This window comes from Artemia sp. Qi Xiang Cuo, chromosome 10 (assembly GCF_049724085.1).
Source record: "Artemia sp. Qi Xiang Cuo chromosome 10, ASM4972408v1, whole genome shotgun sequence".
In the NCBI taxonomy this organism is placed as follows: Eukaryota; Metazoa; Arthropoda; class Branchiopoda; order Anostraca; family Artemiidae; genus Artemia; species Artemia sp. Qi Xiang Cuo.
The window spans coordinates 54,685,473-54,707,679 of NC_142803.1; the positions used below are offsets into that span (position 1 = coordinate 54,685,473).

A 22,207-nucleotide genomic window follows, 5' to 3' on the forward strand; every position below is an offset into this window, starting at 1 on the left:
ACAGTGCTTTTTTATTTAATCTTAAGGCAACATTTTGTTTATAAAAATAAGGGACAATTGCGTGGGTCGGGGTGGGAGGGAGACTAATTTCCCGCCAATAACTTTTGACTATTTAAAAGGGCATTGGCCCTTTTTATCTTGAATCAAAGGAACCATTTTAAAAATTCCTAAGACAACTCCTTCGGAACGAAGTGTCTTGGTCTAAACAAAGAAAAAAATAATAATACATTGTGCCCACATCGATCTTTACTATAAAAATGTCAAGACTTCCAATCACTTTCGACTATTAAAAAGGGCACTAGCCCTTTCAATTTCCAATCGAATGAGCCCTTTTCTTTCTGTAACCACCTTCAATGCCCCCAGGGCATAAATTATAACCCTTGCTCTGAGTGCTGTGAGGGGCTTTTCATCCTCAAAGACCTAATTTCCAGAACTTTGAACTACGTTAAACAAGGGCTATCTCAAAATTTTGGTTGGATGAGTTTAAGGAAATGGTGGTTGTGAGAGGGGTGTTAGTTGCTCGCTAATCACTTTCAACTATTAAAAAAGGCACTAGCCTTTTCAATTTCCAATCGAATGAGCCCTTTTGAAGTTTCTACGACAGCGCTTTCAATAAAAACCTTATATGCCCCCTGGGCATAACTTACAACCCTTGCCCTGAGGGCTAGGGGTGTCATATTCAAAGACCTAATTTCCAGAACTTTGAACTACGTTAAACAAAAGGTCTATCTCAAAATTTTGATTGGATGTGTTTAGGGAAATGGTGGTTGTGAGAGGGGTGTTAGTTGCTCTCCAATCACTTCCAACTATAAAAAAAGGCACTAGCCTTTTCAATTTCCAATCGAATGAGCCCTTTTGAAGTTTCTACGACAGCGCTTTCAATAAAAACCTTATACGCCCCCAGGGCATAACTTACAACCCTTGCCCTGAGGGCTAGGGGTGTCATATTCAAAGACCAAATTTCCAGAACTTTCAACTACATTGAAGAAAATTGCTATCTCAAAATTGTGATTGGATGTGTTCGGGGAAATGGTGGGCGTGAGAGGGGGGACAGTTGCCCTCCAATCACTTCCGACTATTAAAAAGGCCACTGGCCCTTTCAATTTCCAATCGAATGAACCCTTTTTGAAGTTTCTACGACAACGCTTTCTATAAAAAAAACCTTTTATGCCCCTGGGCATAACTTACAACCCTTGCCCTGAGGGCTGTGAGGGGGTTGTCAACCATAAATACTTAATTTCCGGACCTTTCAACAACGTTGAACAAAATGGTTGTCTCAAAATTTTGATTGCATGTGTTTGGGGAAATGGTGGACGTTAGAGGGGGGTTACTTGCCCTCAAATCACTTACGAATATTAAAAAGTGAACTAGCCGTTTCTTTCTCCAAGCGAATGATTAATTTTTGAAGTTTCTACGACAACGCTTTCTATACAAAAAACCTTATATGCCCCCAGGGCATAACTTACAACCTTTGCCCCGAGGGCTGTGGGGGGAGTGTAATCCTCAAAAACATAATTTCCCTACTTTTTAACTACGTCGAACAAAATGGCTATCACAAAATTTTGATTGGGCGTGTTTGGGGAAATGGTGGGTGTGGAAGGGGTGTTAGTTGCCTTCCAATCACTTTCGACTATTAAAAAGTGCACAAGCCACTCCAATTACCAAACAAATGAGCCCTTTTTGAAGTTTCTACGACAACTTCTTCGATGCGAAGTGCCCTGGTCTAAAGAAAGAAATAAATAATACATTGTGCAAACATCGTTCTTTACTTAGGCAGCGCGATTGCGCTGCCTATAATAAGGGCACTAGCCCTCTCAATTCCCAATTAAATGAGTCCTTTTTGAAGTTTCTACGACAACGGTGGCAAAGACCTAATTTCCAGAACTTTCACCTACGTTGAACAAAATGTCTATCTCAAAATATTGATCGGATATGTTTGGGGAAATGTTGGGCGTCAGAGGGGCGTTAGTTGCCCCCCAATCACTTTCGACTATTAAGTAGGGCACTAACGTTTTCAATTTCTAGTCGAATGAGTCCTTTTTGAAGTTTCTACGACAACGCTTTCTATAAAACCTGGTATGCCCCCAGGGCATAACTTACAGCCCTTGGGCTGATTGCTGTGGGGGGAGTGTCATCCTCAAAGGCATAATTTCCGGACTTTTCTACTACGTTGAACAAAATGGCTATCGTAATATTTTTATTGGATGTTTTTGGGGAAATGGTGGGCTCGGGAGGGGTGTTAGTTTTCCTCCAATGACTTTTGACTATTAAAAAGGGCAATAGCTCTTCGAAGTTTTCGAAGTTTCTAAGACAGTGCTCTCTATAAAAACCTTATATACCCCCAGGGCATAACTTACAACCCTTGTCCAGAGGGGGTGGGGGGTTATCATCCTCAAAGACATAATATCCAGAACTTTCAACTACATTGAAAAAATGGCTATCTCAAAATTTTGATGGGATGTGTTTGGGGAAATGGTGGGCATGAGAGGAGGGGCTAGTTGCCCTCCAATCAGTTTTGACCAGCCTATTAAAAAGGGCACAAGCCTTTTTAATTTCCAATTGAATGAGCCTTTTTTGAAGTTTCTACGACAACATTTTCTATAAAAAAAAACCTTATATGCCCCCAGGGCATACCACTAGCCCTTTGAATTTTCAATCGAATGAGCCATATTTCAAGTTTCTACGACAAAACTTTTAATAAAAACCTTATATGCCCCGAGGGCATAACCTATAACCCTTACCCTGAAGACTGTGGGGGAAGCCTCCTGCTCAAAGATATAATTTCCAGAACTTTTAACTGTGTTGAACAAAATCGATATCTCAAAATTTTAATTGGGTGGTTTTGGGGAAATGGTGGGCGTGGGAGGGGTGTTAGTTGCCTTCCAATCACTTTCGACTATTATAAAGGGCACTAGCCCTTTGAATTTCCAATCATATGAGCCCTTTTTGAAGTTTCTACGACAGCTTGCTATAAAAACCTTATATGCCCCCAGGGCAACGCTTTCTATAAAAACCTTATATGCCCCCAGGGCATAACTTAAAACTCTTGCCCTGGTGGCTGGGGGGGGGGGTTGGAATCCTCAAAGACCCTCGATGTGTTTGGGTAAAAGGTGGGCGTAAGAGGGGGTTAGTTGCCCTCCAATCGCTGTCGACTATTAAAAAGGGCACTAGCCCTTTGGATTTCCAATCATATGAGCCCTTTTTGAAGTTTCTACGACAACGCTTTTTATAAAAATCGTATATGCCCCCAGGGGATAACTAACAACCCTAGTCCTGAGGGCTTTGGGGGGAGTATCCTCCTAAAAAACATAATTTCTATCTGGAAATCAACGACGGTGAACAAAACGGCTATCTCAAAATTTTGATTGGACGTGTTTGGGGAAATGGCGGGCGTGGAAGGGGTGTTAGTTGCCTTCCAGTCACTGTCGACTATTAAAAAGGGCACTAGCCGTTCTAATTTCCTCGAATGAGCCCTTTTCGAAGTTTCTACGACAACTCTTTCGATACGAAGTGCCCTGGTCAAGGAAAAAAAATAATAGATTGTGCCAACATTTTTCTTTACTTAATCTGCACTGCTTTGTCTGTAGTTGTTGTACTGTTAAAATATTAAGCTCTGTAATTGTCCAGCTTAGGCAAAGTTAAGAAAAATCTATCATTATTTTTTATTTTTTTTAGATTCGGCAAGACGTCTATTTTGTTTCACCTAACAATATAAACCCAAGTCTGTTTGGACTGCCTCTTCTTGTTCCGTTTTACCCTGGCAGATCTTCGGGACAGGACCTGTTTAAAGCTGTCTGGACCCTTGTCTCCCGCCATGTTTCCCCCTTGCCTACCACCGATGGATCAGCCACTGCAAATCATGCATTAGATTGGTAAAGCTTCTTATAATTACTAGTGTTTGTTTTTTGTCATTAATTGCTCTTTAAAATGATTATTTTAAAATGTTTAAAGTGATTAAAATGTTTAGCACGATTCAAAGGCCCCTTATTCAACATATCAGTTATTGTAGTTCATGCTCCAACCAGAGACGCACCGGAGAGCGAAGCTGATCTTTTTTACCGACTTCTAACTTTTACACTTAAGAAAGTCACAAAACTAGACCTCATCTTTTTGGAGGCAACTTTAACGACAGAATTTGGGGAAAAGCATCGAATGCTGAGTCTGTCATTTGCCATTCCTGCCTTGGAGCTAGATGTAGCAGAGGAACAAGACTTCTTTATTTTCCCATGACGAATGATTTGGTCAATGCTAATGCCTTATTCAAACACAAGCCCAGCCACAGAGCCACGTGGCATTCAAGAGATGGTAGAGCAAAAAGCCAGATTGATTACATCCTCATGTCCAGCCGTTGGAAATCAATGGCAACGAATAGTAGATCGTACATTGGAGCAGATACTGGCTCGAAACATGGATCTGATCATCTTCTAGTCAAGTAAGATCTAAAGTTACGACTTGCAGCACGCCCAAGAGGAAACCTCTACGAAGATTTTATACCAATCGCTTCGATGATCATAATATACGACAGGCATTCTGCTTTGAGTTGTCTAGCCGCTTTGAAGCTCTCCAAGTGCAAGCGAACGACGAGCAAACTCAAAGTTTGGATGAAGAGTGGTTGACCATACGTAATACAATCCACGAGGCTGCGGAAGCGATATTAGGATACCGCAAAAGACTATCCAAAAAATGGATGTCAACACGCACAATTCAGTTGGCTGAGCAAAAGCAACAGATATCGGACAGAAAATTGGAGTTGTTCAAACGCTTGAGAAGAGAATGCCACCAGTCGGCTAAGAATGATAAGAACCAGTACTGGGAGAAAATCGCTGAGGACATGGAAGTCGCTGCCTCTAGATCTGACACCAGAAAGATGTATCAGCTCCTAAAATCAATCTGGAGTAAATCACATAAGCCTACAGGATTGGGGAGATTCTATCATCCTTCCAGTCTTCAAAAAAGGGCTAAAGACAAAATGCAGCAATTATTGCTGTGTTTGTCTCATATGCATTACTGCAAAAATGTTTGCCATAGTGCTACATAATCGTTTTAGCATCTAGCCCAATGCAGAGACAAGGCCCAATCAAGCAGCACTCCACCCTAGCGTGAGAACAATTGACCAACTATTCTTTTTAAGACAACCCTTGAATACAGGGCAAAACACCAGAAACCAACAGTGTATCTATTCATAGATTTTATTACAGCTTTTGATTCGGTTCTAAGGGATGGAATCTGGAAGGCCATGATAGAGGATGGAGTACCAGGCAAGATAGTCAGAATTATCCAAGCATACTACCAGCATACGCGAGCCCAAATTCAGATCGGTAGAGAACTCTCCTCGATGTTCCAAATTGATTTTGCTGTCCGACAGGGGTGTATATTGTCTCCCGTCTTGTTTAATTTCGTGATCGACTGGATTATGACCAGAGTAATGACGACTTTTTCAGGCGTTGAAGTAGGTCCCAAGTTTGTGATCACCGATCTGGACTACGTCGACGATATTTGCTTGTTACCTGAATCTCGTCCAGAAGCCTAATCTATGCTATCGAAGGCGGCTGAAGAATCCTCTATGGTCGGTCTGAAAATAAGCTTCCTGAAGACAAAAGTCATGGCGTCCGGTATATCATCTCAAGACCCCCCAATTTTACTAGAACAGTCGCCCATAGACGAAATACATGAATTGAAGTACCTAGGCTCTCTGGTAGACCCAATAGGAGGATGCACATCAGAAATACAGTCAAGAATTGCTTCAGCAACTGGAATCTTCACCCAGCTAAATCACTCTCTATGGAACAAAAAAAAGGGTCGTCTGAAGACAAGAATAAGGATTTACCAGGCCCTTGTTCAGTCTGTCTTACTGTACGGCAGTGAGACATGGACTATAAAAGCAACCGACATTCAAGCCCTCAACGTATTTGACCATTCATGTTTAAGGAGAATCATTGGCACTAAACTCCGTGATCGTTTCAGCAATGTCGAACTCCGCAAAATCTGCTATCAGCGTTCTGATTTTGGCCACCATAATTAAACAAAGAAGACTCCGATGGTTTGGCCATACACTTCGCCGGCCGCACCACACCTTTGTCAATAAAGTCCTCAGATGTACACCTCTTTCGGGATGGAAAAAGTGACAAGGGAGTCAAAAGAAAACGTGGCTTGCTTGCATCAAGGCTGACTTAGATCCAATTGATGGCTTCAAAAATCTTGGGCGAACATGAAAAAATTACGGGCTCAACCTGATTGAGCTACTCGCAAACGACCAAGACTCTTGGCTTACTACAATAACGAAGCTACTGGACGCCAGGGAGAGCGGAGGTGCTTGAGTCCTGCTACAATTACAAGTAAGATAGACTATTAGTTCAGTGAAATATTCTATACTTTTGGAAACGTTGCTCAAAGTGGAAAAAAAGTTTTGGGAATATTTTAATGCTGCCTTAGTTCTAATTAAATATTGGTTTTCTAATTATTAAAATAACTAAGATTATATATAAATTTTCACTATTACAAGCAAATTTTGGCTTTTGGTAATTAATCGATCAATATAACTAAAGTAGGATTAAAATATCCTCAAAGATTTATTTTTTATTTTAGCCAATTTTTTCTCCAAACTTCCATCAACGATTTTTTTGCATCAGTTTAAACGTCAAGAAGTATTTGGTTATCCTAGATTACTATTCTCGTTAGTGATTAGACTGTTTTTACGAAGTATTAAATTTTAATTTAATTTCTTTAAAGTATTAAATTTTAATTTGAGAATTAAATTTTAATTTGTGTATTAAATTTTAATCGAATGTCTCTACAAATTCTGTTCCCTAGTTGGGCTCATCAGCACACCACTGTTTTCAAAGGAAAATAAAATCTTTTAAAATACGAATCAAGAAAGCTTTTTAACTATTCATCTTCTATGTTTATATGCAGTCACATGGGATAGGCTAGTAGTGGCGTTAATTGGGAGAGGGAGAAATGAGTCAAATTTTGAAAATATGAAATATTTTCAAAAGAAAACATTTAAAAATTAAGAAAAAAATATAAAATTGAAATATTTTAACCAGCCAGCGGATCAATATTTTTCATCAATATTTTTAATTTGTTGAAAATTAAAAAAGAATTTGTTTGAAATATTTTGATTTTATGTTGAAAATGGAGTTAGTACTTACTCAATTTTACTCATGGAATTTATACTCCCAGTTGAATTTAACGAGATATATATTTATATACTTAGATTTTTTTTTCTTTTTTTTTTTTTTTTGCCTGCATCTGCTAACAATAAGCTTACTCTTTTTTTTAGGCTATTCTTTTTGCTTTGAGGTAAAAAAACGATAAAAATAATTTTTATAAGTAGATCCTTATATATTTCATAAATGAAGTATTATAAATATGATAAGAAATAATGTGCTTTTATATTTTTTTTATTAATTAGTTAACTAGATATATTAATATCTATGTTAGTCAATGAGTTTTATATAATTCTGGACTTCATAGAAAGTGTGCCTTCAGTTATATTGCTCCTTTTTTTGCTCCCTGTTTATAAATAATTTTATTTTTAGTGATGATAGCCTTGGCTATGAATATCCATTTGTGTTAAAAGCGGTGGCTGAGGATGGTGTCTCCTGTGCCTGGTGTCCGTGGTGGAAGTACTGCCGGGGGTGTGGTATCCTTTGCCATGATCAGCCATTGTTTTGTCATAAATTAGAAGAAGAGAATGTTGTCGTGTTTGATTCTGTAAAGCTAAATGGTCTTTATATAGCCGTGGAATGGGATCCTACAGCGTTGCATCTGCGATATCAACCATCTTTAGAAAAGGTTTTTCTTTCATTTAATTAAACAATTTTAATTGGTGAAGACTTGGTGAAGACCAAGTCTTCACAGATCAAATGTTGAATCAAATACCTCTTTGTAGGTACTGCTTAGGTATTTTTCATACACATAAACATTTTTTGTGTGAAGGAGGGGTGGACGTGGTCTCGGTGTATAGCATTAAGATTAATTTGTATAACGTGTCTATCATTAGAATGAAGTTTGAAACGATTTATTTTTCTGTATAAAAGGATTTGCCATAGACTGTAAAAGTTAATTAAAAATATTATATTTTATTATATTTTAAAGAATAATTTAAATATTATTCTTTAAAAATCCCTTATGTCTAAGTGACGAAATTTCAAAATTTATGGCTTTTTTATCCTTAGTGATAACCATTCGTTGTTTTTTCGTAAACTGAAAGAAGAGAATGTTCTCGTTGCATCTACGATACCATCCATCTTTAGAAAGGTTTTTCTTTCCTTTTATTGAACGCTTTTATTTGACTTCTTTGTTTTGAAAACCAAATATTCACAGATCAATTCTTGAAAATTAGTCAAATATTCTATGGTTAGTAATGCTTCGGCATTCATCATATACATATGCATTGGTTGTTTAAAAGGAGAAGTAGACGTGGTCTTGGCATAAAATTTTTAGGAAGTTTAAGAATTAGATTGCTTTGTATAAAGTGTGTATCAATAGAATGAAGTTTGAAATGAACTGCTTTTCTGTAAAAAAGGATTTGCCGTATATTATAAAGAGAGAATAAAAATATATAATTTTGAGACCACACTGGCTAATCACGACAAAACAAAAAAATCGCGAAGAAGAGAGAAAACGAGGACAATAAAAGCCAGTGAAAAACAGAAGAAAAAATTATGTAAATATTTTGGTTGAGACCTCCGCCCAACCGTCCTCAGTGCACAATAAATAAAAACTGCAGATAAAAAAAAACGAACCTCAAAATATACACTGAGAATAAAATAAGGACCATTTCCAAGTAACGATGAAAGGGTAACTGAATAAAAAATACAACACTGAATGGCATTTCACAATCTCATTTTATGTAAAGCATTCTTAAAGGCTAGTCGCTTGCCAGGTATAGTATTATCAAAGACTCCATTTGATGGCGAAATATAATTTTATGGACCTATATAAAAACGATCGGAATTAATAAATTCACCATAAATGGGACTTAGAAAAGTGCCTCCCTGAAAACTTGCATGAAACCTTTAACAGGGGCAATAATGGAGGTATTATCAAACAAAATGAAATGATGTGGGTTGTCCTAGACATGTTGAGCCAAGGCCGAATCAAAAGTCTCAGGCCTTCGGCGTAGCCCCATGGCTTTGTCGATTGAGGACCTGTGTTTCGATAACCTCTCCCCTATTTTCTGTTGGGTTCTTCTAACATAAAAACAGCCATAAGAATAGGGAATTCTATAAGCGCCACTACCCACAATGGGGCTGGTTTTATCTTTGTCGCTGTTGAAAAGGCTCTATTGTATTTACATTTTTAAAGGTGACATTAAGTTTATGTTTCTTAAGGATTTTTTTCAGTTTGTCACTCAATTTCGGAAAATAGGGTAGAACAGTTAAAAGTTTCTTATCACTCACTAAGGGGATGACATTTGTTGGGTTTTGTTGAGTTGATAAATTCTTTTCTGCCTTGTTTTGTATTTTTTCTGTGATGGATTCAAGTGATTTTATGACATACCCATTGCAAAATAAAATGTCCTTGAGATAGTTCAATTCTGGGACTATGTGAGCTTCTGAGCAAGTTCTTATTGCACGATCAACCAAAGAAATAACTACTCTTCTTTTTATCCACGGAGAGTGTAGGCTTTCTATAAAGCCTACACTCGTTATGTGTGGGCTTTCTATAAATAGAAAATTCAAGGCTAAGAGACTTATTGAAAATTAAGACATCTAGAAATGGCAGTTTGTGGTTATCTTCTAGATCTAAGGTGAACTGGCGGTTAGAATCCAGAGCGTTAAGATGAGTCAAGAAGGAGTTAAGTGACTCTTCTCCAGGCTTCCACGCAGAAATAACATCATCCATAAACCGACCTCAGAACTGGTGCTTCAGAGGAAAAGTTTTCAAAGCAGAGATTTCAATAAATTTCATATAAAAAGTGACCAAAAACGGTGAAAGGCTCGTACCCATTGGTAGACCCATAATTTGAGGAAGAACTGGATATTGTATCGGAAATATAAGGAAGAACTATTGTAAAGACGGACGAGACGCATAATAGTTTCGATATCTGGTGTTTTGCATTCCATTTGGTCAATATTATCTTCTAGTTTCCTTTGAAGAGCAAGTTCATATTTTTTAATATCACAAGATGTATACATAGAAATACACGGGAACTTACCAAGATCGTATCTTTTTTTATATCAATGTCTTTTTCAACATGGTGAACTGAATTTACAATGTATGAAGTTTGCGTTGGCATAAGGGGGCGAAAAATTGTGGACAGCCATTTTCCCAATCTGGCTGTCCGACAGCTATAAGAAGCCACAATTAGGGCGAAACGGAACTCTATCTTCGTTTATTTTTGGGAGATCGTAAAATTTAGGAGCGGAGCAACCTTTAGGATAAAATAATATATACATTTGTGGAGTAATAAGTCTTTCAGTTTGTAAAATTCCTAGCTCCTTTCGTACTTCACGGGTGAACTTGTCGGTGGGGTCTGAATCTATAGGCTTATAAGTGTGAGTGTCGGATTGAATATCCGTAAATTTTTATTATATGAAGTTTTATCAGTGATAATAATTTTATTCCCTATTTCAGCCCTGGTGATAATGATGTCTGGGTCTTTTGTTAAATTTTTGAGAATTTTTTTTTTCTGTTTTTTTTTTTTGTTTTTTTTTTTTTTTAGCTTGAATAATACATATTAAAATAGAGGATATTATTAACAACCCCACCTCGAAGTAAATCTGAATTTTCCCCAATACCTCGTTAACCGAATACCCGCTTCCACACTGGAGACTATCTCTGAGGAATTTACTCGTGTTTAAGGGAAGCAAAATTTAGGTCCCTTAGACAAGACATGGGTTTATTCTTATGTAAGAACTTTAGAACATAGGTTCTCATTGGCCCAACCAGAACAGAATCTAGGAAGAAAACATTTGGAATTTTTAAATTTTTTGTATTCTAGTTTTACAAATTTTTTGGATAAGCGAGCCTTAGCCATAAAAAAGAATTTTGAGCTATTTTAGAAATCTGCCAAAAATCTGCCAGTGAAAGGTTTTGCTGTAAAAAATGGAGTTTATGAAATTGTATTACGAAGGCAAAAACGTCGTTTTTTGGTCTTCTTAAATGTGGATTAATGATTGAAAGCCAACCCTATCACAAAACTGCCTTTCCGACGCCATTCAGTGTTTATTTTTGATTCAGTTACCCTTTCATCATTACTTGGAAAGGGTCCTTACTTTAGATTCATTTTGTATTTTGAGGTTTTTTTTAACTGCATTTTTTATTATTCTGCACTGACGGTTGAGCTGAGGTCTCAGCTGAGATGTTTGCATAATTTTTTCTTCTGTTTTTCACTGGCTGCTATTGTCCTCGTTTTCTCTCTTCTTCGCGATTTTGTTGTTTGTGATAAAAATATTATAGATATTCTTATTAAGGATATCTTATTAAGGATATTCTTAAAATCCTTTATGTCTAAATGTACGAAAATGATAAAATTTAAACTTTTGTGACATTTGGTATCCTTTCTGATGACCAGCCGTTGTTTTGTCGTAAATTAGAATAAGAGAGTGTTGTCGTGTTTGATTCTGTTGTCGTGTTTGTTGTCGTATTTGAATATCCATTTGTGTTAAAAGGGGTCGCTGAGGATGGTGTCTCCTGTGCCTGGTGTCCATGGTGGAAGTAATGCCGGGGGTGTGGTATCCTTTGCCATGATCAGCCATTGTTTTGTCATAAATTAGAAGAAGAGAATTTTGTCGTGTTTGATTCTGTAAAGCTAAATGGTCTTCGTATGGCCGTGGAATGGGACTCCATAGCGGTGCATATGCGATATCAGCCACCTTCTCTGTATTGAAGACCAAATTTTCTCAGATCAAATATTGAAAATGAATCAAATACGCGTTTGTAGGTGATGCGTTGGTATTCATCATTCACTAATAATAATTCATATAATTATTCTTAATTAGGTGTTTAATAGTGATCACATTTATTGTTATCTTTGTCATCTTGAAACTTCTTTTATTCTCTCCATAAGTTCAGATTTCAATACTGTAACGGTTAGTCTTATTGTTCTGAAAAAGATGCCCTACTCAGCTCGAAGTTGGCACTCGTGTAGTTCATTCTATAAGTTATGTTCATTCTATATGAACATGTTCGTTTAGTTCATTCTATAAGTTATACCTCCCCCACGGACAAGCTTTGCTTTTTAGGGGAGGCAGTAATAATTTTTTGTTGCTATGTTTTTTTTTCCAATAAATCGTTCTTCTTCTTCTTATGAAAATAAATTTGCTTCTTTGAATTGTTTTTTCGTCTTTTTTTTTATTTTTTATTTTCTTTTTTTGTGCAGGATTGATTACTATTACTACTAATTACAACTCACAGCAGCACTAAGCCGCCTATGGCCAATATGGCTGTGCACGCTCCTCCTTAATCCCAATCATATCAAAGCTTCCTTCTTTGTACAGTCCCAAGAAGTTCTTATTTCTTATGTCCTCCTTTGACCTCCTATGACCCCCTATGAGTCCTTTCTTATAACCTCTTCCTACTCCATTCAGGGATGAAGTTGGACCTTTTCGTTTGGCCCTAGATGATTGATCGAAAAGAATGATCTTTAACAGTCTGTCATCCTTCATCCGCAAAATGTGGCCTAGCCATCTGAATCCTTCTCTCATTATAGCCCTAGAAAGCAGAATAGTACCTCAGTTTTCGTACAACTTACTGTTTTAAGTACGGTCGGCCAAACGGGTACGAAACCAGCTACTAACCTCATTTCCTACCACAACCGCATTAATGTTATTTCGTATGTAGCACTAATCACTTTAATTTCTTTATCTGTATATATCATACAAGGGTAGAACCTTCATTCAAGCTGGGTTGAATCAAATGCTTCTCCATAACATATAAGACTGAGGACTAAATGAGGTTTGATGATTCAGACACTTCTCAATTTTTGATCTAAGGGTAAAAATTTTGTGTATGTAATCTATATCTATCCTAAAACCACACTATTCTTTTCAAAAAACTTTATCTACGGCAGCTTTACGTCTAAAAAGTATTATCATTCTAAGTAATTGGCTTCCTGCAGAAACCAAGCTAATGCCTCCATAATTACCCTACTGACTTTTATCATTCTGTTTATAAAGGGTTTCAATAAAAGTTTTCCTAAAATCGCTAGGTTCTTCCTCTTTTTGAAAAATCATATTCATAATACTCAGTAATTCAGCTCTAACATCCTGACCAACATATTCCAAAAAATCATTTATCAGGCTTATGGGTATCTTATTCTTTAATCCTTTTAGTTCTGTCTCTAATAGTGTATTTAATCTGTACTGTCTTTGTCTGTAATCTGTACTGTCTTTAATTCTTCTAGTACTGTGTCCTCGCAAAACAGATCTTCCTTCACTTCCAAATTGTGACAAACTTTCTACTTCTTTCCTATATCATAATCTGTACCAATTTTACGGTTTAGCACTTTTATCCTTGTCTATTATCTATTAGTAATATTATCCTTACTCTTTCCTTATCACTCATTGTGGCCCCATTACTATCTTTAACTGAAAAAGTTCACATTGACTGTTCCCTCTCAATTGTTTTACATCCAAATACAATATTTGTACTATTATGCCGTCTGGTCGTATCCTCCAGACCATCGGCAAATGTATCCTTGGCCTCCACTCCAGTTCAAATTTTAATGCTTTCTCTACTTTCCTTAAATTTCTGTTATTCTCAGATGATGTATCACTCTAATACTTCTTGTGCCAACCCCTCTGCTTTTGTTTCATTCGTGGAATGTTCTCACTAAAATTTCTAACCTTGTTTTTGTATTTCCTCCCAAGACACTCTCTGCTACTTCACAAAGTATTTTCCTTAAATTATTCCATCCATCTTCTAGATTATCACATTTTAGACTTCCCAATTCATATCCAACTGTTTCTGGAAAGCTTCTCTTCAACTCTTATCTTGGATTCTATCAACGTCATAACTTCCTTGAAGGTAGTCACCCTTCCTATATTTCAGCTTTAGATAAACTTTAAGAGACACTACTACATTGAGATCTTTACTTTTAGCATCAATAAGAGTACTCCTATGTGCCCTAGTATCTTGTATCCATCTTATTTACCAATCCCATGCTGTTCCTATTTTCCTTTCCTACGCCAAGTTTACCTAAGCTAGGATGCCATCTATCAATGTTTCTATATGGGATCCTGTCTATTTGTACGTGTAACTGTAAGTAACATTCCTCTGAGTCACTACTATCTGCGTCAGTTGGTTCTACAGGGTATATACTACTATGACTCATATCCTGCATTTTCTAGTCCGACTTTAGTAAAAAAGAAAATTCCTAATAAGTATAGTTCAAAACATATAAATTCGTCAGTTAAAATGTTAATACGAAAGTTTTTAATGTTGTAACGTTTCAAGTTGCTATTTTCACATTACGTTAAATCATTGAAATTGTTATAGCCTCAGGAAAAGTAATAGGTACCACTAGTTCCTTTTTGGTTTTGTCTTTGTGAGTCCTGGTTGAATCTTTTATAATCCTTTTTTCTTTTGATTTAGTGGCTAATTGAAACGTCTGCCCCCTCCTCCTTCGACAGGTTTTTTGGGAGTCTTTGGGAACCTAATTCCATCTACCTTCCAAAAATTCTGAATTTTTGAATCATCTCTGTTTGAATAGAAACAAAAATTAATGGATAAAAAAATGAACAAAAACGGAAGAAAATATAGAAAAATAAAAAAAAAGTTATTATTAAAACTAAAAAAAATCGAATTAACTTTAGTAAGTGAGTGGCAAAGTGAAATAAATGGAAGAAAATAAAGTGAGTAAAAAAAAATCGAGCTGAATTTGAGGTTGGGCAACTGAGCACTAGGGAACTAAAACTATAGAATTTAAGGCCAATTGGACGCTTCCTCTTTTGAATTTCTGCTACAAAAGTCATCATTTCCCACCTTTTTCAGTTTTGGAGACATATTTTGTTAGAATTCTAGTATTTAGGTTATTTTTTTCTCTCTCTTTCCAATCACATGCGCAAAGATTAACAAAAAAAGACTATAATTGCCTCTCTTATGAGGTACAAGTGCAAGTGTGAATGAGGTGTAAGTGCAAGTGTGTTTGAGGTGTAAGTGCAAGTGTGTATAAGGAGCAAGTGTGTCTCCTACATGCTTTATATGGTGGCTAAATGACAAAATTATTTATATTCTTAGGATTTTATTGAGTATTTCAGTGTTTAACGCATCATTTCTCTTCCCTTTTTTACCTGAAGCCAAAGGTCTCCAAAAAATTGCTGCTGCTGCCTCTTAAGAGGCCTAAATACGCCTCCTTGATATTTACATGCTTATTAAATGTCAAAACTATCTATATTCTTTGAATTTTATTAAGTATTTCAGTGAATAATGCATCCTTTCCCTTTCCTTTTTTTTATCCCTGGAGCAAAACATCTGCAAAAAATGACTGCTGCTGCCTCTCTCAAGAGGCGCATTTCTGCCTCCTTGATTACCTAACATGCGTGCCAAACTACAAAACTGCTTGTATTCTTAGGGTTTTGTTGAGTATATCAGTGCTTGAGACATCATTTCTTATGTCTTTCTATTCCCTGGAGCTAAACATCTACGAAAAAATAAGTGCTGCTCCCTCGCTTAAGAGGTGCAAGTGTGCCTCCTTAATACTTGACATGCTGGCAAAACCGCTAAACTGTTTATGTTCTTTGGAATCTGTTGAGCATTTCAGTGTTTGAGGCATCATTTCTCATGTCTTTTTATTCCCTGGAGCTAAACATCTACGAAAAAATAAGTGCTGCTCCCTCGCTTAAGAGGTGCAAGTGTGCCTCCTTAATACTTGACATGCTGGCAAAACCACAAAACTATTTATGTTCTTCGGAATCTATTGAGCATTTCAGTGTTTAAGGCATCATTTCTTGTTGCTTTATATTCCCTGAAGCCAAACATTTATGAAAAAATGAGTGCTGCTGCCTCTCTTAAGAGGAGCAATTCTGCCTCCTTGATTGCCTAACATGCCGGCCAAACTACAAAACTACTTATATTCTTAGGATTTTGTTGAGTATATCAGTGTTTGAGACATCATTTATCGTGTCTTTCTATTCCCTGGAGCTAAACATCTTTGAAAAAATAAGTGCTGCTCCCTCGCTTAAGAGGTGCAAGTTTGCCTGCTTAATACTTGACATGCTGGCAAAACCTTAAAAGTATTTATGTTCTTCGGAATCTGTTGAGCGTTTCAGTGTTTAAAGCATCATTTCTTGTTTCTTTCTATTTTCTAAAAGCAAACATGTACGAAAGGTGATTAGTACTACCTCTCTTAAGAGGCACAATTCTGCCTCTCAGTAAGAGGCGCAATTCTGCCTCTTCGATATTCACCACGCAGGCCAGATAGCCTTGATGGCTAAGTGGTTGGCGCTCTGGGTCGGGAATCCTTTGTCCGAGGGGCACGGGTTCGATTCCTGGCATGGCTGGTTATCTGGTTTAGGACGGAGGTCAGTGGCGTGACTCTGTAAGCTCAGCCAGAGTCGACCCAGCTCTAAATAGGTACCCGGAGAAATCTGGAGAAGGTGAGCTTGAAGGGTGTAAGAAAGCACAGGATGGCTGGTCCCCAACCGCCCATTGCGCTTCCTGGCTGATGGCCCACAAAACGGAGATCAGCATTGCCGGTTTTGACCTTGAGGGTCTAGTGCTGTCATACTTACGCAGGCTAGAAACAAATTTCGTCTATTTTCAGGATTTTATTGAACATTCCAGTGTAACCGAAACAAGTCGTCAGATGAATGAGCCAGTAAATTTGAAGCGTTGTTTGGAGGCTTTCACCTTGGAGGAGCGTTTGAGGGATGAGGAAAGAGTTTTTTGTCCTAATTGTCACTCTCATCAAATTTGCTGTAAAAAGCTTCAGATTTGGAGACTGCCCCCTATTTTGGTAAGGATTTTAATGTGCTACAATAGCTATTACAATTATGTTTCCAAGTTTGAAAGCAATCTTCCTTTTAATAACGTTTTAGAAATGGAAAGGGGATGGAATTGCGTAAAAATGACAAGAAAGAAATTAAAGATGTATGAATAAATTTTTAGTTTTCTCAAATTGCTGTTAAACCGCATAAGATTTGGGAGATTGCCCTCTATTTTGGTAAGTTTTGTTTTTTACTACAATTACCCTTGTAATTATTTTTCCAAATTTTCTTCCTTTTAATAACGTTTTAGAAATGAAAAGGGGATGGAATTGTGTAAAAATGACAAGAACGAAATTAAAGATGTATGAATAAATTTTTAGTTTTCTCCAATTGCTGTTAAACCGCATAAGATTTGGGAGATTGCCCTCTATTTTGGTAAGTTTTGTTTTTTACTACAATTACCCTTGTAATTATTTTTCCAAATTTTCTTCCTTTTAATAACGTTTTAGAAATGAAAAGGGGATGGAATTGCGTAAAAATGACAAGAACGAAATTAAAGATGTATGAATAAATTTTTAGTTTTCTCAAATTGCTGTTAAACCGCATAAGATTTGGGAGATTGCCCTCTATTTTGGTAAGTTTTGTTTTTTACTACAATTACCCTTGTAATTATTTTTCCAAATTTTCTTCCTTTTAATAACGTTTTAGAAATGAAAAGGGGATGGAATTGAGTAAAAATGACAAGAACGAAATTAAAGATGTATGAATAAATTTTTAGTTTTCTCAAATTGCTGTTAAACCGCATAAGATTTGGGAGATTGCCCTCTATTTTGGTAAGTTTTGTTTTTTACTACAATTAACCTTGTAATTATTTTTCCAAATTTTCTTCCTTTTAATAACGTTTTAGAAATGAAAAGGGGATGGAATTGCGTAAAAATGACAAGAACGAAATTAAAGATGTATGAATAAATTTTTAGTTTTCTCAAATTGCTGTTAAACCGCATAAGATTTGGGAGATTGCCCTCTATTTTGGTAAGTTTTGTTTTTTACTACAATTACCCTTGTAATTATTTTTCCAAATTTTCTTCCTTTTAATAACGTTTTAGAAATGAAAAGGGGATGGAATTGCGTAAAAATGACAAGAACGAAATTAAAGATGTATGAATAAATTTTTAGTTTTCTCAAATTGCTGTTAAACCGCATAAGATTTGGGAGATTGCCCTCTATTTTGGTAAGTTTTGTTTTTTACTACAATTACCCTTGTAATTATTTTTCCAAATTTTCTTCCTTTTAATAACGTTTTAGAAATGAAAAGGGGATGGAATTGCGTAAAAATGACAAGAACGAAATTAAAGATGTATGAATAAATTTTTAGTTTTCTCAAATTGCTGTTAAACCGCATAAGATTTGGGAGATTGCCCTCTTTTTTGGTAATTTTTATTTTTTGCCAGAATTTTTGCCAGAAAATTCCAGAAATTCCAGAATTTTTGTAAAAATTAAAGACAGTTTTGTTTTTAAGCCTTTTTATGGCGTTTTAAAGAGGGAAAGGGGATGGAATGTCGTAAAAATAAAGAAAAGTGAAGATATTTGCTCAGATTCTTATTATTCTCAAATTGCACTTTAAATTCATATTACTTCAGATTTAGAGATTGCAACCTATTTGGGTAAGTTTTTTTCTTTTTGTGCTAGAATGTCTTTAGCAATTATTTTTTTCAAACAATTTTCCTTTCTCTAAATTTTGAGCATTTCTCTTTTTATCCAAAGTGAAGAGCAGTTTTCTTTTCTCCGAATTTTGTGCATTTCAATCTTAATTCAAAATAAAACCATTTTCTTTTCTCTAAATTATGATCATTTTGATCTTTATCCAGAGTAAAGATCAATTTCTCTTTCACGCAATAATTCTTTTAAGTACGTTTCGGAGATGAATTAAAGGAATTGTTCAATCTCAGAATCTAAGAAAAGTCATGAAAAAAGGGATTATTGCTGATAATCTATTCTCACCAAATCGCAATTTAACATTTGAACATTGCAACTTTTTTTCCATTTTTCTAATTCCAATTGCCTGTAATTGCGAAAAATGAAGTGCTATCTTCTTTCCAAGAATTATTTTTATTCAGGATATTTACAATCTACTGTCATCTATTTTGGCAATATCTCTCTATCAGTTCTATTTCTAACAATCTTGAGAAATAAGATGATTTTTCCTGTCGATTTATCTTCCTTTTCAGAATGCTTTAGAGATGAATAGCAATTGATCAATTTCGGAAGTTTGGAAAATAAAGTAAAAATAAAACATAAATAAATAAGATAATTGCTCCAAGTTTTACTTTCATGTAATTGTACTTTGACAGCTCCATGTTTGGATACTGCGATTTTTTTTTCGTTAACTTTGCCTAGAATTGTGAAGAACCAATAGTTTTCTTCCTTTCAAGAACGATTTAGGTTTAGGATATTTCAACCTATTTCTGCAATTTTTCTAGCAGTTATTTTTCTCTACAGTCCTAGAAATAAATAAGACTATTCCTTTAAGAATAGTTTTTAGATGAAAAATGTTTTATTGTTCAAAAATTTTCTATCATCAGTGTACGGTTCTTATTTGCTTCTTATTATAATATACATTATATATGATTATATATTATTATATTATATATTACGCTTCTTATTTGGATATGGCTTACTTAAAAAAAAAATCCTCAATATTTTTCTACTGGTGAATGTTTTTTTTTTCTTTTTTTTCTTCTTTTTATGTGTATATGTGTGTGTGTGTGTGAGTGTTACAACATCTCCGAAATTAATTCCAAGATTTTCTGAGAATTTTGAATTAAGAATTCTGCGTTGCGCAGGCTCTGATCTCCTGATTCATTGCCTGTGGCTGAGAGTGCAATGCGTGGTTTGGGGCAAGTCTTCCAATGCTTCCCGTTTTTTTACCCAGATTTCTCCAGGTACCCATTTAGAGCTGGGCCGACTCTGACTGAGCTTACAGAGTCATACCATTGATCCCCGTCCCAAACCAAATAATCAGCGACACCAGGATTCGAACTCCTGTCCTCGGGATTTCAAGAGAGAATCTTGAATTACCATACAAGTAGGATCCCTTTTGGTAAAAAAAAAAAAAAAAAAAAATTCCTTATTACTTGCTTAACATTTGTCTAAAAAAAACCATCAGGGCAGCGGCGTCAATTGTGAGGGCATTAACCCCCTACCCCTATTATTTCTTTTGTCCCTCCCCACTCCACCCTGATTTTGAAAAAGACTTAACGCAAAAATTTATTATGGTCCACGATTGTCTAGCTAAAATTAATCAACCAGTTAGAATAAAGTTTACATTATTGCGAACCCCGAAGTACCAAGCCCATTAAAATAAACACTTGTTTTGCCCCCCCCCCCTATTTCCCTAAAAAAATAAACAAATTAGCCAAGGGCAGATCCAGGATTTTTTTTGGGGGGGGGGGGGTTACTAATTTTTGACTCAGTTTTCGACTAATTATACTGATTTTTACCTAGTTTTTACTAATTTTCTACTTATTTTTAACTCGGTCAAAAATTTGGGGGGCGGGGGGTCAAACCGGGTAAACCCCCCCCCCCCCTGGATGCGGCCTTGAAATCAGCTTATAATCACTAGATTATTTAAGAAAACCACTAAAATCTAGTGATTTTTTCCACCGGTGGTAACCCTGGTAAGATCTAGTAAGAATATAAGAATAATAAGAAAAACTACAAAATCAGTGTTAGCCAACGAACCCGGTAAACAAAGAAAAAATTTACTAGGCCTCAGCCTGTATTTCATCCTCCTCCCCCCCTCCCCCTCTCCCACCGCTTGATGGTCCTTATTACTGTAGTTTATTCTTTTATAAGTTAATCTTCTTTCTAAACAGTAGACAAAAAGTAAGATAAGTTTAATATATCTTTAAGCTTTTTGATAGACTTTTTTTTATGGTAATTGATATCCACTTTTTTTTTACTTAGATTGAGCTCTTTAAAGGTCTTTAAGTTTAATTTTATCTAAAATTATTGACGAAAAAACTTTCAGTGGGAGGGCGCGAAAATCATTTTTTTTTTCTTCATCGTGTTTTCAGTAAAATCCCTAGTTTTATCTAAATTCTATAAGAAGGAGGAAGTGTCAAGAGTCAATTTATTTGAGCTAAAAAAGGTCAGTCTGAACTGTTTTGAAATTAAACCATTAAACATAAGTTTTAATTCTTAACTCATTCAGGCTTTTCCAGGAAAATGTGCCGACGTACTACTACTAATGAAATTCATGGCAGCAACAATCGGTCTGAAGGCAATGTAGCTGCGCACGCTCCTCCTCCACCCCATCTATTCAAAGCTTCCCTCCATACAAGTCCCAATTTTATTCAAATACTTTCCTAGGATTTCTTCCTACCCCATTTGGGGACTGCCTAATTTTCCTTTGACCCTAGAAGGCTGGTTGAAAAGGACGATCTTCGGCAATTTTTCATCCGCAGATCTTGTCCTCAGAACTTGACCTTGCATAACTAACAACTGGTCGACCGTCGAATACGATTCTCGGAATCCAGCTTGCTCTTGTCTTTAAATCTCATACTTACCAAACCACTTACTCAGTGAGAATGCTAAGATTATTAGCCTGTAGTTCTCCGGGTCTTTTCTGTTTCCCTTCTTAAATAATGGAATTCCTGTTGTAAGGTTCCAAGACTCGGGCCATACTCCCCCGGTCCAGAATTCCATTAAATATTGCACCTACGATTGGCAAGAACAACGATATAAACTTCTTATAGAAAAGAGTCGGAATTCCATCGGGTCCTGAGGACGAGTTACCTTTCATGGACTTCTGGGCAGCTCGCACTTCTTCTCCTGTTATCTCCTCTGTCAGGGCGTAATCGTGTTCCTTCATAGGGTATTCTCCACACCCTTCTTCTTTGAGTTCGTAAGCAGTCAAAAAACCTACAAGATCTCGTGCACAGCCAGGAACTTCTGCAAGGGATTGTTCCCAAGCCTCTGAGTCTGGTTCTTGCTAATATTTGTTTGCGCTATTCGTTTCCAGAATTGTCGGAGGTTGCTCTTTTTTAAATCTTCTGATAAAATCTAGCTTGTTCTTCTCGAAACGTCCTCCTCTTAGTTTTAATTAGCATCTTCTTTCAGATGTAAAACTAGCCATTAGTGTTATATCATCTTTTCTCATTTTTGACAATTCAAGTTTTTCACTTAATCTATTTATAGCCGCTAGACATTCAGCATCGAAAAGAGACTCCTCCATTCCTCTTCCTTTTCCCTTGAGTTTCTGCAGTTTTGATGTTGTCGAATATAGTGTATATGTCAGGTCATTTACTCGTTCTCTAATCGACCTCTCG

General features: G+C 36.3%; 1 protein-coding gene across 2 annotated transcripts in view; it reads left to right on the forward strand.

Annotated features, from left to right (window-relative positions):
- The window catches only part of Usp32 (Ubiquitin specific protease 32), a 216,072-nt gene that overhangs the window by 154,089 nt on the left and 39,776 nt on the right, over positions 1-22,207 (forward strand). For both annotated transcript variants that reach the window (XM_089095543.1, XM_089095544.1), the window contains exons 22-24: positions 3,676-3,872; positions 7,542-7,797; positions 16,715-16,906. In XM_089095543.1, coding sequence (XP_088951669.1) covers positions 3,676-3,872; positions 7,542-7,797; positions 16,715-16,906 — 645 coding nt within the window. The remainder of the gene's footprint in view (positions 1-3,675; positions 3,873-7,541; positions 7,798-16,714; positions 16,907-22,207) is intronic.